Source organism: Frieseomelitta varia, unplaced genomic scaffold, assembly GCF_011392965.1.
Source record: "Frieseomelitta varia isolate USP_RPSP 00005682 unplaced genomic scaffold, Fvar_1.2 scaffold_353, whole genome shotgun sequence".
Taxonomy (NCBI): domain Eukaryota; kingdom Metazoa; phylum Arthropoda; class Insecta; order Hymenoptera; family Apidae; genus Frieseomelitta; species Frieseomelitta varia.
This window is the reverse complement of record NW_025110094.1, coordinates 864,259-880,964: the sequence shown is the minus strand read 5'-3', so window position 1 is coordinate 880,964 and position 16,706 is coordinate 864,259. Positions and strand designations below refer to the sequence as shown.

General features: G+C 40.0%; 2 protein-coding genes across 2 annotated transcripts in view; one reads left to right on the top strand and one right to left on the bottom strand.

The window, feature by feature from the left end:
* LOC122530790 (protein kinase C, brain isozyme) overlaps positions 1 to 13,649 on the bottom strand; it is a 32,834-nt gene extending 19,185 nt beyond the window's left edge. Inside the window, exon 1 of the mRNA XM_043658089.1 lies at positions 12,936 to 13,649. Within this exon, the coding sequence (XP_043514024.1) occupies positions 12,936 to 13,132 (197 nt within the window). The 5' untranslated portion in view covers positions 13,133 to 13,649. The remainder of the gene's footprint in view (positions 1 to 12,935) is intronic.
* A 1,739-nt stretch (positions 13,650 to 15,388) lies between these two features.
* LOC122530783 lies at positions 15,389 to 16,661 on the top strand. The gene is made up of 4 exons (XM_043658082.1): positions 15,389 to 15,555; positions 15,614 to 15,733; positions 15,902 to 16,080; positions 16,169 to 16,661. The coding sequence occupies exons 1-4, from the start codon at positions 15,501 to 15,503 to the stop codon at positions 16,253 to 16,255; spliced, it is 441 nt and encodes a 146-aa protein (XP_043514017.1). The 5' UTR covers positions 15,389 to 15,500; the 3' UTR covers positions 16,256 to 16,661.
* Positions 16,662 to 16,706: the final 45 nt, after the last annotated feature.

The following is a 16,706-nucleotide window of genomic DNA, read 5'->3' as shown; positions in this document are numbered from 1 at the left end:
ATCTATTTACAATGATATACCGACGAGTTTAAAAAGAAAGCGACGATTTATTGTGTACGGTTTGGCCACTCGTTATGGTCCGCAGTTAGTTACGAGCACAAGTGGTTAACCTCTTGCGCTTGAATGACGTGCCACGCACGTCGAGAGTAATTTGTTCCAAAATTGTTATATTTTCTCAATTTTAAGTATATTTAAACATAACCCAGGTAAAACAACTAGTAAATTTATTACTTTTTAATAATTTCTATCTATCTACAATGATATCATACCGACGAGTTTAAAAAGAAAGCGACGATTTATTGTGTACGGTTTGGTCACTCGTTATGGTCCGCAATCAGTTGCCAGCGCAAGTGGTTAATAGTGAATTTCTTCTTTTCTTTTTGCATTTCTCTAAACGAAAATTTAACTTTTGCACATTGTGTAGTGGCATCGTCAATTGCTCCCCTTTCTTAATTGGCTTCCACCACGTCAAAAATTCACTTTTTGAAGGGGTGAAGAATTATGCGTTACAGGAGTGGAATTCATCAGGATTTTAGACACACGACCAAGGAAAAGTTGGGAACCACTGAATTAACGCAAGATCGAATAATCCGTTTCCATTTTCACGGTCTTCGTTTGAGGAATCGCTAGAACGAGATGATATAGAGAACGACGTACGCGTTACGTACGAGAATGGAGGTACAAGAAGAAGGAAGAAAGAAGAAAAGGAGAAAAATCGATGCGAATCCCCGATTAGCCTACATTTCTTGCAAGTCGCCCACTTAACGGCGCAGCACATGATCGGCATCGGGAACCAGCGTTCGCCTGCCTGCGTACAAATTACATATACGTTATACGTATTCATACTTGAGAACCACAGATTCTTTTTTTTCGAAATTGAATTATCTTCGTACTTTCTCGTAAGTCTCTTTTCTTGTTTTATCAACGTTGCAAGGGTTTCCTTTGTTGCGTTGTTCTGTCGACGAAAAATGTTTATATAGGTATACACGTACGTACGTACGTATATCTATATACAGAGTGTTCCATGTAACTGAACCTATAATATAATTATAACTTCGAAACTATTTGTCATTTAGAAATTGTTTCAAATGTGCTTTTTCTATTTTCAGAGAATAATTTGCCAGTAAACGCTTACAATTAGTTTGTCTCTAGATAGACGCATGATAGGAGGTACAAAGATCACTACTATTTTTACAAATGTAATTTTCTTTTGCATCAGCCGATACAACAGGTCATTCTCTAGAAAAAAGTATTAACCTATCAAACTATTATTACTATTAAAAGTATTAACCTATCAAACTAGTATTAACTATTAAAACCTGTTAGTTTAGGAGATATTTTTCACAAAATCTATACATAAAAGACAAGTATGAATATAATAGATTTTACAATTTTTCATATCATACATTTTATCAAATTAAAGTAAACTATCTCTGAAACTGGTAGACTTTTTCGATATATATATATATATATATATAGATATATGGATTAAAGAATCACTCTCAAAAATTCCCGGATATGTACTAACTTTTTCACAAGCATTTTAACCGAAACGAAAAATCGTTTATAACTTCGAAGCCATTAAATTTTAGATCCGTGTTTATTAGAACTTTTTTTCATGTTTCGTGTTTTCGAGTACTATGTATCCTACAAGTTACGAACCCATCTTTCTATTCACCCTCCTGTATATATGTATATTGTTTCAATATTGTATCGATCCAATAGAATTGTTTCAATTTGTACCGTATTTGTATTGTTTCAATAGAAACTGAACGTTTACCTGCTTTCGATCGAACCGTGAAATTGCAATTTCACTTTTATTACTTTACAGTCGTTGAAAAGACGAATTGAAATTCTGAAGTCGTGAAAGAAAACAAGTTTGGAATAGACGCTAATAGAGGAGTAGCTTTCCAACTTTTGGCCTCCATTTTTCCATTCATCCTCAGATTAAAATGGAACGCCCTGTATTTATATCCCTTTTGGATATTAAACGTCGTACGTACAACCACGTTTGTCGGCGTATTGGTAATGCAATGCTTACGTCGCGGTCGTATCAACGTCGATAAAGTGAGTAGCCTGTGACAAACATGACGAATGCGTGAACAATTGATCGTTATTGATCGTTTGTCGTGCCACCGTCGGCTGAACGACAGCCGTGGATGACTGGTATGGTTTCGTCTCTTCAATGGCACGTCCTACAAGCGTATAGTCTGCGAACGGGCGCAGCCACCGAGTGAATTTTCAACCGAGCTCGAAGAAACTCGATTTCAAATCGACGTCATCGTCAAATCGACGTCGCGTTAAAGCCGGCCTCCACGACGCGCAACACGCTCGTAAAATCAATCAAACGTCAAACGTCAAATCTGATGGCGTATGTACCTACGTCTTATTATTCGCAATGCTGCGCGAGCTACTCCGTCCGTGTTTAACCACTTGCACTGGCAACTGATTGCGGACCATAAAGAGTGACCAAACCGTACACAATAAATCGTCGCTTTCATTTGAAATCGTCGGTATGATATCACTGTAGGTAGAAAAATAATTTCTTATTATGAAGTAATAAATTTATTATTTGTTTCCCCTGGGTTATACTTAAATATACTTAAAATTGAGAAAATATTGCAATTTTGGAACAAAATATTCTCGACGTAAGAGGTTAACCACTTGTGCTGGTAACTGACTGCGGACCATAACGAGTGACCGAACCGTACACAATAAATCGTCGCTTTCTTTTTGAAATCGTCGGTATGATATCACTGTAGGTAGAAATTATTAAGAAGTAATAAATTTATTACTTGTATTGCTTCGGTTATACTTAAATATACTTAAAACTGAGTAAATATTGCAATTTTGAGGCAAAAAATTCTCGACGTGCGTGGGACGTCATTCCAGCGCAAAAGGTTAACCACTTGTACTCGTAACTAATTGCGGACCATAACGAGTGACCGAACCGTACACAATAAGTCGTCGCTTTCTTTTTGAACTCGTCGGTATGATATCACTGTAGGTAGAAATTATTAAGAAATAATAAATTTATTACTTGTATTGCCTGGGTTATATTTAAATATACTTAAAATTGAGAAAATATTGCAAGTTTGGGACAAAAAATTCTCGATGTAAGAGGTTATAACCACTTGTGCTCGTAACTAACTGCGGACCATAACGAGTGACCAAACCGTACAGAATAAATCGTCGCTTTCTTTTCGAACTCGTCGGTATAATATCACTGTAGATAGATAGAAATTATTAAGAAGTAATAAATTTATTACTTATTTTCCCCGGATTATACTTAAATATACTTAAAACTGAGTAAATATTGCAATTTTGAGGCAAAAAATTCTCGACGTGCGTGGCAAGTCATTCCAACGCAAGAGGTTAAAAAGAAATTCAGCTATATACTTGCTAGTTGTGACACCTGTAGTGCAGACACGTAGTGTACTACACGTGACAGGCGCTGCATCAGTATGAAAGTCGCTATAACTGGAATAGCAGATCGGTTCTATTTTTGGATGCATGCACCGGGTCATGTGTATCGTCAACAGCCGCTCTTTGGAAAATTAAGGTCGATTTAGTCGACTGGTTTGGCTATCCGCTGCCCGCTGGTCTCTCGCCATTGTTACGGAGCCGGAAAACGAAGAGAACAACGGCATGGGCACTGTGCCCCGTTTATGTAGGTATTTAACCTCTTGCTATGAAACGACGTGCCTCGAGAATTTTTTGTTTTAAAATTGTAATATTTGCTCAGTTTTAAGTATATTTAAGTAAAACAAAACAGGTAAAACAAATAATAAATTTATTACTTTTCGATAATTTCTATCCAGTGATATCTTACCGACGAGTTCAAAAAGAAAGCGACGAATTATCGTGTACAGTTTGGTCACTCGTTATGGTCCGCAATTAGTTACGAGCACAAGTGGTTAACCTCTTGCGCTGGAATATTCTTGACGTCCCACGCACGTCGAGAATATTTTGTTCCAAAATCGCAATATTTTCTCAGTTTTAATTATATTTAAACATAACCTAGGTAAAACAAGTAATAAATTTATTACTTCTTAATAATTTCTATCTGTCTATAATGATATCATACCGACCNAGTTCAAAAAGAAAGCGACAATTTATTGTATACGGTTTGGTCACTCGTTATGGTCCGCAATCAGTTGCCAGCGCAAGTGGTCAACAACGATAGGTATTTCATACACCTTCGGCCAGTTTCATCATCGTCGAACAGTAGATTCGACGATTTCGTAGAATAAATAAATTGCCGTGGTTCCGTCTCGGAGCGGGCAGCGTTGAATCAGCTGGATATTCAAAGCGAAAACCGATACGTACATGGTAGGTTAGGTAGATGAAAGACGGAAGGGTGAGTGTGGGGGGCGGAGAGGCAGCCATATAGTTAGTTAGTTAGTTAGTTCCATCCTAGTGGCTATACGGCGAAAGAAGAGAGCGCGGTGAAAATTCGCCGTGTTTCGGCTGCGATTTTCCACTCCGGAGAATCCCTGGGGATTTCGTCTGGGGGATGCGATCGATCAAAGGCCCCGCGCCAGCGAAAGGAGAACTGGCGAAACTAGTAATTAAACTGGTGGAAGGAAAAACGACGTAGGGGCAGCCTTATCGTCTGCAAAAATATTGCAAATCGAGAGAAGAATATTTCACCTCGATAGAAGGTTGCTTTCCAATGAGAGTGTGTCGAGCCGACGAACGATCGTTTGACTCGCAAGACATTCTCGCTCCGTTCTCGAGGAAAATCAATCGATCGTGGTATCGCCACGTCCAATATGTGTTCGTGTGTGTATTCGCGTAGCGACAGGTGCTTGTCGGAGCGTGACGGGTTTCCTGGGCTCATCGAGACACACGACGACCTTACCGATCCAGGCGAGAATCCATCGAAAGCTCTTTTGTTCGAAAGCTAATTGGGTTCGCTCGGTTTCCATCGATTTTCTAGCCTGCCTGGCGTCGCTCTTCCCCTCCGTGGACCGCAATGAACCGCAACGGACCGCTAAAAATTCTCTTAGCGTACCTACTCGCCTCTTGTACTTCGTCTTGAACGCAAACGGGCGTGCAGGCTGCACGTACGTACAAGTGGATATGGAAGGGGAAGGAAGGGGGGATATTTTCTTGTGAAAAATGAGAAAAGTCTTTTCGTTTGAGACTTCGTTTCAATCGAGAAAATCGAGTTTCTAAGATCTGTCGCATCCGCGTAGAGCTGACAAAGTCGAGCGTTTCGTTTCCCGTTTCTTTTGGAGAAAGGAAGAGTCAAGACTTTCAACGATTCTGTAATAGTATAATATAACTATATGATACAATAATAATATAACATAATATAATAATACTACAATAATATAATATAACTATATGATATAAAATAATAAAATATGATGGTCAAAATATTGCTGAACTCTTCTCCGAACTAATAATCAACCAAATTATAGACACTGTATGCAAACAGTAGGCAGTAGGCGTTTTACGTTGCTCAATCTCGCCTAATAGCATCTTTCAATAATTCTGTAATAATATAATAATATAAAATAATATAAAATGAAATAAAATAAAATAAAATAAAATAACAAAATTAAATTAAATTAAATTAAAGTAAAATAAAATAAAATAAAATATAATATAATATACTTTTGACAATTCTGCAACAATATAACATTACAATAATACATAATTGTCAAAAATAAAAAACTTTTGAATTCCTCTCCGCACCAATGACTCACACGCTCTGTATGTAAATGCAATTCATATTCAACGAATCTTATGTAATCGCGTTTTAATTGCAATTCTATATGAGCAGCAGGTTTTCAAACTCGATTGGCTCGAGAACGAAGTGACAAACGAACAAATTTTACTCTTACGCTCGCACCTTGCTTTTTCGCGTTAATTTTGTAACAAACAAACAACGTCAAACCGATCAAAGTTTGACAAAGGCTGTCTCCGATGGGGATACGGGTTCTGTTCGAAGGAGAGTACGTTTCTGTTACGAAAATGAAAACTTTCGTTTGTAAGAGGATGACGTTGAACGATGCACGCCGGAGATTCAAAGCGAAAACCTTAACGCCCGATGCAAAATTCAACAGGCAGCCGGCAGACACGCTGGCCTTCGGCCAGGGCACGCTCGTTTTCGCGGAACGTGCTTTTTTAGATACCGTGCTTACGGAATCACCTCGAACACGCTCGCGAAAAATATCGTTGATAAATCGCCGCCACGACTCGGCAAAACGAAAATTTCTACTCCCGGCGTTTTCAATTCTTCGACCAGGCATCTAGAGCGATCGCGTTGTTCAGATTTCGCGTCGGATAGTGGCACAGTGTTTGGTCGCGATGCTCAATTTACAATGTCCCCTGGTTTCGATTACACCGCCGTGTCATCGTCCGTCACATCGAAGCTTCCTCTCCTAATTACTTTCTTTTCAATTAACACGTTGATCGCCGACAGCAAATCGAATAGGTTTTCTTCTTTTTCGCGCAGTCAACAGAATCCTTGGGCATTCTATTGTTTAAATGCTTTTTTTATGCTTTGTTTCTTTTCACTCTTTTTTTTTTTATGCTTTTTGTTTTTTTATTCCTTTTGTCAAGTTTATTATGATGGGTACACGCGTCAAGTTCTTACACATTTTTCGCATCCCTCGAGTGTAGATTAGAAATTTAGAGAATCAACAAATAACTATTACTATCGACATTATCTATTTTTATGTAAATAACGTAATTACAACTACTGCAATATAATTCAAAAATTCACTATATCATTGTTACTTGACGTGAGAGCTTAACTTGCTTCATTTAAAAATAGTTTACTATTAAAAAACTCATTTTTTTTTTAATAAATATTTCTTCTATCACCTGCTAAATATTTCTTGCTTTAAGATTTAAAAATAGCATCATCACTCAATGGAAACTTGACTACACTCACCTCAGATATGGGTGATCCAGCGATCAACGCGTCAAACCTGAAACACGTGCATGAATAGGCAGTTTTCATCTACTTTTATCGTGTTGCTTGACATTTTTGACGCAATTGAGGAGGCGCTATCGTGCCGCTAGCACTATCCAGTAAGATTCTCAGTTTTAAGTACATTTAAATATAACCCGGGCAAAACAAGTAATATTAAAAATTTACTACTTCTTAATAATTTCTATCTGTCTACAGTGACATCATACCGACGAGTTCAAAAAGAAAGCGACGATTTATTATATACGGTTTGGTCACTCGTTATGGTCCGCAGTTAGTTACGAGCACAAGTGGTTAACCTCTTGCGCTGGAATGACGTCCCACGCACGTCGACAATATTTTGTTCCAAAATCGCAATATTTTCTCAGTTTTAAGTATAACCCGAATAAAACAAGTAATAAATTTATTACTTCTTAATAATTTCTATCTATCTACAGTGATATCAGGCGAGTTCAAAAAGAAAGCGACGATTTATTGTGTACGGTTTGGTCACTCGTTATGGTCCGCAGTTAGTTACGAGCACAAGTGGTTATAACCTCTTACATCGAGAATTTTTTTGCAATATTTTCTCAATTTTAAGTATATTTAAATATAACTCAGTACAATAGCAATACAAGTAATAAATTTATTATTTCTTAATAATTTCTACCTACAGTGATATCATACCGACGAGTTCAAAAAGAAAGCGACGATTTATTGTATACGGTCTGGTGGTCACTCGTTATGGTCCGCAATCAGTTGTCCGCGCAATGAGGTAAACTGAATGATGAAATTAAATTTTAGCGGAGAGTTTCAAGAAAATCACGATTGAGAGCCACTCGGCAGGTAGACATGTACACATGTAGACGCGACGTCTGCGATCAACGCGACAGGATTCTCGTGAATTCCCGAGGAATGGCCTCGAGGATTGTCGGAATCCGTGTCCTGATATTCAGTCGAATCCCAAATACGAAGCCAACTACGAACAAATTGGAACGTTCATTCGATGATAACCGTAACCGTTCATTTGCCAGCCGAATTCTCGAAACGAAATGCGAGGCGTGCCACGAGATAACTGGAAACCGCACCGATGTAAAATTAGAAAACTGTGCGCTAGGTCAGGCGTGTCCAACCCGCGGCCCTTAGACCCTATTCACGCACTGTATAATCAAAATTGGAACAATTGAACAAGAATTTTATTATTTGAATAATTTTATTCCCTTTTGGGGAGAAATGTATTTGCGAATAGATTTTTTCGCAGTAATACATTTTTATGTGATATACATTTAATTTAAATACATAAATTTTATATATACAATAATGTTTTCCATGATATTTAAAAAAATTTATACATAAATATAAATTGTAATATTAATATTTTGATACGTCAAATATTTATTTTTTTTATAATTTTAATAAATGTATATACATTATAAATTTAATTTTATATACAAGAACGCAAAAAATAAAATGAGAAGAAAAATTTTAGATGACCATCTTGAAAATACTCTTCGTATTGCCACTACATGTATCAAACCAGATATCGATTGGTATCTAAAAAAGCAAGCTCAGTGTTCTCATTAAAAATTTTCGTACTTTTTTCTTAATTAACGTACATATATTTTTCTGATCATCGTATCGTCTCACTGTAAAAATTGTTTTAACATCCTCATGAATAATACAGGTTACATTGAACTGATGAAAAAAATGTGTAAACTATGCGCGACCCTCGGCAAATCTTTGTTGACCAATGAGACCCAGAACACTTAAAATGGTTGGACATCCATGCGCTATGCGGATGTGTAAACACTATCGCGAACTTTATTTGAGCAGCGAGATCATCTCAGAAAATTGCCCAGCGACCTCGTACAGGTAGATTCGCGTGTTTGCGACGTCTGAACTTAAGAAAAAAAGAAAAAAATAACTGATCCAGAAACCCGAGACGGGGGAACGACGCAAAAATAGTAGTCGCGTTGCGCTTGAAAATTCCAATCAAGTAGAAGTAGGTGTATGCTTTTCTCCTCCGGTTGCAATGCAACGCGATCGATACCCAAGCTAAAAGCATCAAACTTGAAAAAAAAAAAAAATACACCGAACACGACGGCAACTTTCGCAGCTCTGATCTGCTCGTCACGTTCCCTCGAATTCGAGAAACGATTATTATTGTTATTATTATTGTTATTATTTGTTGCTCGTTCGACTGTCCGGCTTGATTATCGGCGAGATCCAATTAGAATCGGCGTTAACCTCGTAAGAAAGAATTACTTGTCCGAAATTGCAATGCATTCTCTCATTTATATTTAAGTATAACCTAGGCAAAACAAGTAATAAATTTATTATTACTTCTTAGTAATTTCTATCCAGTGATATTATACCGACGTTCAAAAAGAAAGCGACAAATTATTGTATACGGTTCGGTCACTCGTTATGGTCCGCAATCAGTTGCCAGTGCAAGGTTAACCATATCATGTGACAAATAGCGAAGAAATGACGAAGACGACGAGAGGTAACGCGCCCGTTTCCTTTCATTGGACACGAGATACGTCTGTCAAAGCAAGCTACGTCGCAAGCAGATATACATATGTATGTACCTTCAAGCAATCGGCTGTAAATCGACGAGTTCGGTGTCTGCGTAAATTCATTTTGATCATCGTTATCCTCGTTGAGAGAATGTGAGTCTCGCTTACATTTAGCCTACGTGTATATCAATATACGACGATCTACGATTAACCTCCTAGCTGTGGCGTAGATACACGCTTTTAATCTCTTGCGCTGGAATAACGTGCCACGCACGTTGAGAATTTTTTGTTCCCAAAAATTGCAATATTCTCTCAGTTTTAAGTATATTTAAGTATAAGCCAGGCAAAACAAGTAATAAATTTATTTCTGAATCATTTCTATCCAATGATATCATACCGACGAAAGGAAAAAGAAAGCGACAAATTGTTGTGTACGGTTTGATCACTCGTTATGGTCCGCAATTAGTTACCAGCAGAAGTTACCAGAACATTAACCTCTTACGTCGAGAATTTTTTGTCCCAAAATTGCAATATTTTCTCAGTTTTAAGTATATTTAAGTATAACCCAGGTAAGAAGTAATAAATTTATTACTTCTTAATAATTTCTATATATCTACAGTGATATCAGACCGACGAGTTCAAAAAGAAAGCGACGACTTATTGTGTACCGTTTGGTCACTCGTTATGGTCCGCAATTAGTTACGAGCACAACTGGTTAACCTCTTGCGCTGGAATGACGTGCCACGCACGTCGAGAATATTTTGTTCCAAAATTGCAATATTTTCTAAGTTTTAAGTATATTTAAGTATAACCCGGATAAAACAAGTAATAAATTTATTACTTCTTAATAATTTCTATCTATCTACAGTGATATCAGACCGACGAGTTCAAAAAGAAAGCGACGACTTATTGTGTACGGTTTGGTCACTCGTTATGGTCCGCAATTAGTTACCAGCTGAAGTGGTTAACTACTTACGTTGGGAATTTTTTGTTCCCAAAATTGCAATATTTTCTCAGTTTTAAGTATATTTAAGTATGACTCAGGCAAAACGAGTAATAAATTTATTATTTCTTAATAATTTCTGTCTACAGTGATATACCGATGGAAAAAAAAAAAAAAGCGACGAATTATTGTATACGGTTTGGTCGCTCGTTATGGTCCGCAATCAGTTACCAGCGCAAGTGGTTAAAAGTGTCGTGATGACGATTGTACTCGACAAACGCACAGAGTATGCGCGGCTGCTGTTGAATTGAAAATTGAATTAAACTATAAGGAAATGACGCTAGTTTTTTTTGTAAAGTAGGTATTCTTTGACTTGATTAATAATTAATTAATAATAATTAATATTTATTTGCAATAATTAGAAGCAAGTAAATGAAAATATTTAGAAATGACATAAAAAGGACTAGTCTCAAATCTAGTCTCGAAATATTTTTAAATGTCTAAAATTTTAACCGATACGCTTCATTTTCCACAAGGAGTTTAATTTGAGTAATTACAAACTGTTTTTAATTACTTTTCTCGCGTGACGAGTATATTTGTCGTTGCATAAAAAATTTCCATTCCTTCGTGACTACGTACGAGTATACTCGTCATTCAAAGCCGAGAGGTTAATGTGCGTTAAAATCGTCAAAAAAGCGAGCTACTGTTCCGCGAGTAAACATTCAGACACGAACAGCAGACAGTTAAAGATCAGTCGGGGAAGATTTACGACGTTCGGGATAGTCGGTTGGATAATCGCTACGTGTGCACGTAGACTGTGCAACACAAGCACACATTCTCTCCTCGATTCTTCCGTCTTTCCTCCTTCGATACTTCAAGAGAGAAGAAGTCTCACCGATTATCGTGTCCCGGGCGAATAAAGCGCGCCGGAGCTCGGTTGCAAACGAACACCGAACGCCCCGCGGATACGTTACGACAATCGAGAAGGAAGCCTAAACGTGCAATTAGAAACGAGCAGCGAGTTTGCTATCCTGGCGGATAAAGCAAGCTCGTCACGCGAAACCACACAACTCGATAACGACTTATGGTTTTAAATACGTTACGCGTCGCGATCCCCGACACGTGACTCGCCAACAGCCGGAAGCCAGTGAAAATAAATCTCGCGGCGAACCGCGGCTAAGTTTTGTCCAATCCTCGGAAAAGAGGCTCGCGTTCCTCTTGTTAGGTAACGAAATCCGAAATATGCACCGGAGGATCGGAGAGTCATACGCGTGTCAACGTGCACACGTATACAATGTGCGTTCGACGACGAAAGATCGTTTGAAATTTCGACCGAACGCGAGAGGAAAAGAGGCTAGACTGAATTTTCGTTCAGACCGGATTGAATCGGATCGGATCGGTTCCAACGTCGAATTGCCCCCGCTGTGTGCGATCAGCGAGAATCACGCGGCTAGGATTTTAACCGCGTTTGTCGCAATTCAACCCAATTATGATGAATGTGTTCGTCTCGTCGATCTTCTATAACCGAATCAAACCGGAACGAGTCGGATGTAGCGAGGATCGACTCGAGAAATACCGAGAAAAAAAAAAGAAAAACGACTTTGATCTCTCTCTCTCTCTCTCTCTTGTTCTTTCTCGCAAGGAGGCAGCGACAAAAGCCGCGGAAGAATTGGATCGGAAACGTCTGTTGCGTCCCTTCTCAGCGGTAAAATCGATGTCGGCGAAACAAGTTAGTTTGGTTACTGGGTCGCTCGCTATTGTGCGTCAATGCCTGTAACCGTTTCAACTGCACGTAAATGTTACTCGTTAGACATCATCCGGGTTATGCCATATACCCCCGTCTACCATCTTTTCTCCGAGTGGAACACCTCGCTGCCAACGAATCTGCCACAACTGAGAGATCCGGAAATAATAATCGGTATGAACGACTCGATGTTTCTCAAGTCTCGAGTTGCAACTGTTGTCAGAGCCGGGCTATTTTTATTTTGCCGGCACGTAACCGGTGGGGGGCTCGAGTGTGTATACTCCCCCGTGTCGCTCGATTTTCCATCGAAACGAGGAAATACGTTGCAATCGTCCCCCGTTTGCACGGGATCAAGGGCAAAAATCAGGGACTCGGTTTTTTTCGCGAGTCTTGCCAGGCTCTTGTGTTCGAAAGTCCCGCGCTCGAATTGATCACTCTGTTCGGCCGCCGATTCTAATTTAGACGAAGAACGAGTATTCTCAAGGCCGGACCGTTTAACCGTTGCTCGAGTTACTCTACCGGCAGCTACCGGCCCGCTGGATTTATGTATCACCGAGGACAGAAACAGAAAGAGATACACAGAGAGAGAAAGAGAGAGAGAGGAAGGTAAATTCCAAATGGAACTCGAGACTAGGCAGACAGCCGATTGTGTGTTAATGAGTAAATTAAAATCGACTGCGAAAAGGAGAATCGATAGAAGAAAAGTAGAGGAGAAGTGGAGCTTCGACAAGAAGTATACCTAGAGATAGAGAGGACGGCGAAAGGAGATGTATCGAGAAAGAAAAATTTCAAAAGACTCACCATATAAAGTCCTTGCAATGACTGCAGAACGTCGGTTGCTTGAAGAAACGAGGCATGAAGCTGTGATTCTTGACGACGTAGACATTCTTTTTCTTGAGGGCACCCTTTCGTCCGCGAATTTTCTTGGCGAACGCGGTGGTCGCATCGCCAGGCCCGAGGGAATCCTCGCACGTGTTGTTCGCATCGTCGTCCGCCATCGCGTCCGTCAACTAGCCGATCCTCCTAGATAATGATCGAAGCAGAAATTTGTGGTTGTCCGATTGGCGGCTGGCGCACTATCGGACCCACTCTTCCCTCGGAACGCGCGAACCTCGGCCGACTGTTCCTCGAGACTGTCTCGCGGGAGGTCAGTCGACTTGCCTGTTACGCGCGTATGCGAGCGAGCCCGACCCTTGCCAGGGAAGAGTAAGCTGTCCGAGCGAGAGCCAACAACCACGGTTGAAGCGCGATGCGCCTGGAAAACGCTCGGGAAAAAACAGGGTCTGCGGAGGGAAAAGAAAAAAAGTCGAACGGGGTGGGGGGAGGGAAAAAAAAGCAAAGGAGCGAGAAAAGAGGGAAAAAGCCGTTTGTTTGCGCGGTTGTCGAAATGCTCGACCTGTCGCGTCCCAATGTGTACTCGCTCGACGTGCGATAAGTAATGCACTTGTCACGGTAACTCGTGTCGAAACCGACGGCCACCGTCAACGACTCTGCCCTCGCTCGCTGCCAACACCGCCGCTCTGCTTGCCACCACCACCACCGCCGCACTTCACCTCCTCCTCCTCCTCCTCCATCTCCACCTCTTCCCCCTCCACCGCGCCCTTCCCCGCCACTGTCACCACCCCGTTCTCTCCGCGCCTGCATCCGATCACCGCTCTTCCACCGTACCCTTCCCTTTCGTTTTTCCTCTCTTCTTACCTACGCGAAATGGTGCGAGGGCGCGCGCCTGCTGTACCCGTTCCCGTTTTCCCGTGCCCGAACTCGTAGCCTATAGATGATGCCTGTATGCCTGTGCCCGTGCCCATATCTATACCCATGCCCGTTCACCATCCTCTCCCTTCTCATAGCTCTTCTCATTGCCCAGCCATTGCCCGCCCGTAGCTACCGTCTTCATCCCCGTTTTCCATTTTCCATCCTTTCTCTCCCCTTCGTTTCGCCATCTCGCCTAATTAACTCTGACGAACGTTGTCTGTCACGCTACTACTACCCTCTGCTCTTCCTTCGCTTTTTTGCCAGATTTTTCACCGACTTTTTCCTTCTTTCGGTTAGATCTATCCTCTTCCTTTTTTCTTCCCCACCCCCTCTCCCCCCAACCCCACCTGGTGGCAGAGCTGCTCTATTCTTTGCTCTCGCTCTCTTTTCTTCTTTCCTGCGTCAACCTCTCCCTCTACCCTCCTCATCCCTACCTCCTCCTTCCCCCCCTGGCTTCCCTTCACGCGCATTCTCTGCACATGCCTGCCCACCTTCCCCTCTCGCGAGCCGGCCGATAATTTTAGATTCTCGGCGCAGTGGCTCGACACTGCTACTGCTCAGCCTGCGCCGCGCACTCGAATATCGACATTCGACATCCGCGAGAGCCGCGAGCACATGCGACCTCACCGAAACCCCGAGGGAGAGTTCGGGTTACGTAGAGAGGGGGAGGGGAGAACGAATGCACTGGGTAATCTTCCCCTTGCGTCTTCGCTGCCTCGCTTCCTCGCTTCCTCACTGTCTGCCGTATTTTCGCTTTCTTCTTTTTTTCACCCGTCTTTTCTTATTCATTTTCCGTACTCAACTTTGATTTTATTTTTTTCTCTCGTTCCACGATAAAACGATCGTCGCTTCTGTCAGCTTTAATTTTTTTTCTTAAACCATTTTTTGCTTTGTAATTAAATCCATTTCTTTCTTTGCAATTGAAATTAATTAAAATTAGTTAAAATACGTGTCTTTTGGATAAACATTGCATAGATTTGGGAAATCATCGCATTTTGACACTCGCTCTTATGTTACGAGCAGATTTGTCTTATTGTGTTCCAGTTAAAGACAAATTCATCTGAAAATAAAATTCGTTACGAAAAAATTCAGAGCCAAGTACTCGATAGTGATTATAGATCGACCTCAAAGCCAGTCAACCGGAAAGTTGATACCTCCAGTTCCAACGCCCGGGTCAATAATACTTGCAAATTTATTTTAATAATAAAATCATGCAACGGCCTTCCCCATCGTGCACGCGCAACGCTCCTTGCAAATCTGATCAATTTTAAATGCACGTCTCTCTCCTCTTCGGTTCGATTTAATTTGTAAACGTTTATCAATTTATAACGAAGTCGAGAGAAACGAATTTTTAGGTTAAACTAAAAATAAGTGAAAATAACACGAAGATGAACGAGGAACTAAAGAACATTCAATCAACGATATTTCATTTTAATGTATTTTCTTTTATCCACGTTTGTAGAATTATTTGAATTTCACAGAGAGCGTTAACGTCGCCACTGTTGCCAATAATATAAGTTGTTACAACTGCCAATCCATCTCTTGACGAGTGTCGCGTTGTTGAAACTGATTTTGTTTTTTTCTTTCGTCGTAGTCGTTGTTCGTTGTCTCGCGATGCAGTCAACAAAATTATATTGTGTTCTCCTCGTCACGTGTTACCTATCGTTCAGTATGTTAAGTAAACACGAGTTTATCGAGCAGCTTTCTTCATTTATGAATGTTTTCAGGCCACGCCCTGGAATGCTACGTATGTACCAATCAAGAGGGTAACAGAGAAAAATGTTTAAAGAGTACAAAAACCTGCGAACAGGGTCAAGATACTTGTTTAACAGAGATCAGATGGGGAAGTAAGTTTCAAATACTTTTCGTAGATAGCAACACGTTTCGAAGCAACGTTTGAGGTTATGTTTACATGAATTAACCAATAAATGGCGATTCGTTTCAATATGAATCATTCATTTGAATTTTAGATTTGTAATGCATCGTTATTTTGCATCATCACATGTTGTTTATAGGCACACCGTACTGGTCACAAGGAGCAAAGAAACAGTTTTACGTTTCAAAAAGATGTGCAACGAAGAAAGAATGTGAAAGAATAAAACAGTCCAACATGGACGATTGTACGTATATATGGTATCAAGACTGGAAATGTTCCGAGTGTTGTCAAGGAGATAAATGCAATTATTACGTTATTGTAAGTCATCGTTCAACTATAGATCCTAAATGCTTGAGGAATGTACAATGTATCAATATATACATGGTGTTTGCTTCTTTTTTTCCAGTCTGCGGCAAAGAGAGCACATGCTTATTGGCCAGTTATGACTGCTGCATTAATATCTTTGCATCGTATACAGTACAGAGTAGACTGACGAATATTGGCGAAAGATATTCCTCTAATGTTGATTTACAACTGGTGATATTTCTTTCCATTGAAAAAAAGCAATTTTTTCAACAGAACATCAATCGTATATTATATGTATTTTTAGTTTAATTATATATGTGTAAGTCAATAATACCGTGTATGTGCCTAAAGGCAGCATATTTAGAAACAAATGACGTTTCTACAATAAAAGCATCGTGTAATCGCATCGTACAAGCAACGATCGTACGACACAAAGTACAACATGTGTACGACATCCGTCCAATCTGTCTGATATGTTTAATGCCGTCCAAATATACTTTTTATACGTTTTGTTAGGAAAATTTTTCTTTAAGGAAATGCATTAACAAATATTTTATACTTGATGATAAGATGAATAAAATTGCAACATGTAATGTGTCCGTTTTTATAATGTCCTTTGTTACCCGTTAATTATACCC

Bases quoted from the DNA above. Each gene is read 5' to 3' on its own strand.
- LOC122530783 (XM_043658082.1), top strand. From the start codon at position 15,501: ATGCAGTCAACAAAATTATATTGTGTTCTCCTCGTCACGTGTTACCTA. The intron at 15,734-15,901 runs GTAAGTTTCAAA...TGTTGTTTATAG, and splicing joins AACAGAGATCAGATGGGGAA to GCACACCGTACTGGTCACAA. The intron at 16,081-16,168 runs GTAAGTCATCGT...CTTTTTTTCCAG, and splicing joins AATGCAATTATTACGTTATT to TCTGCGGCAAAGAGAGCACA.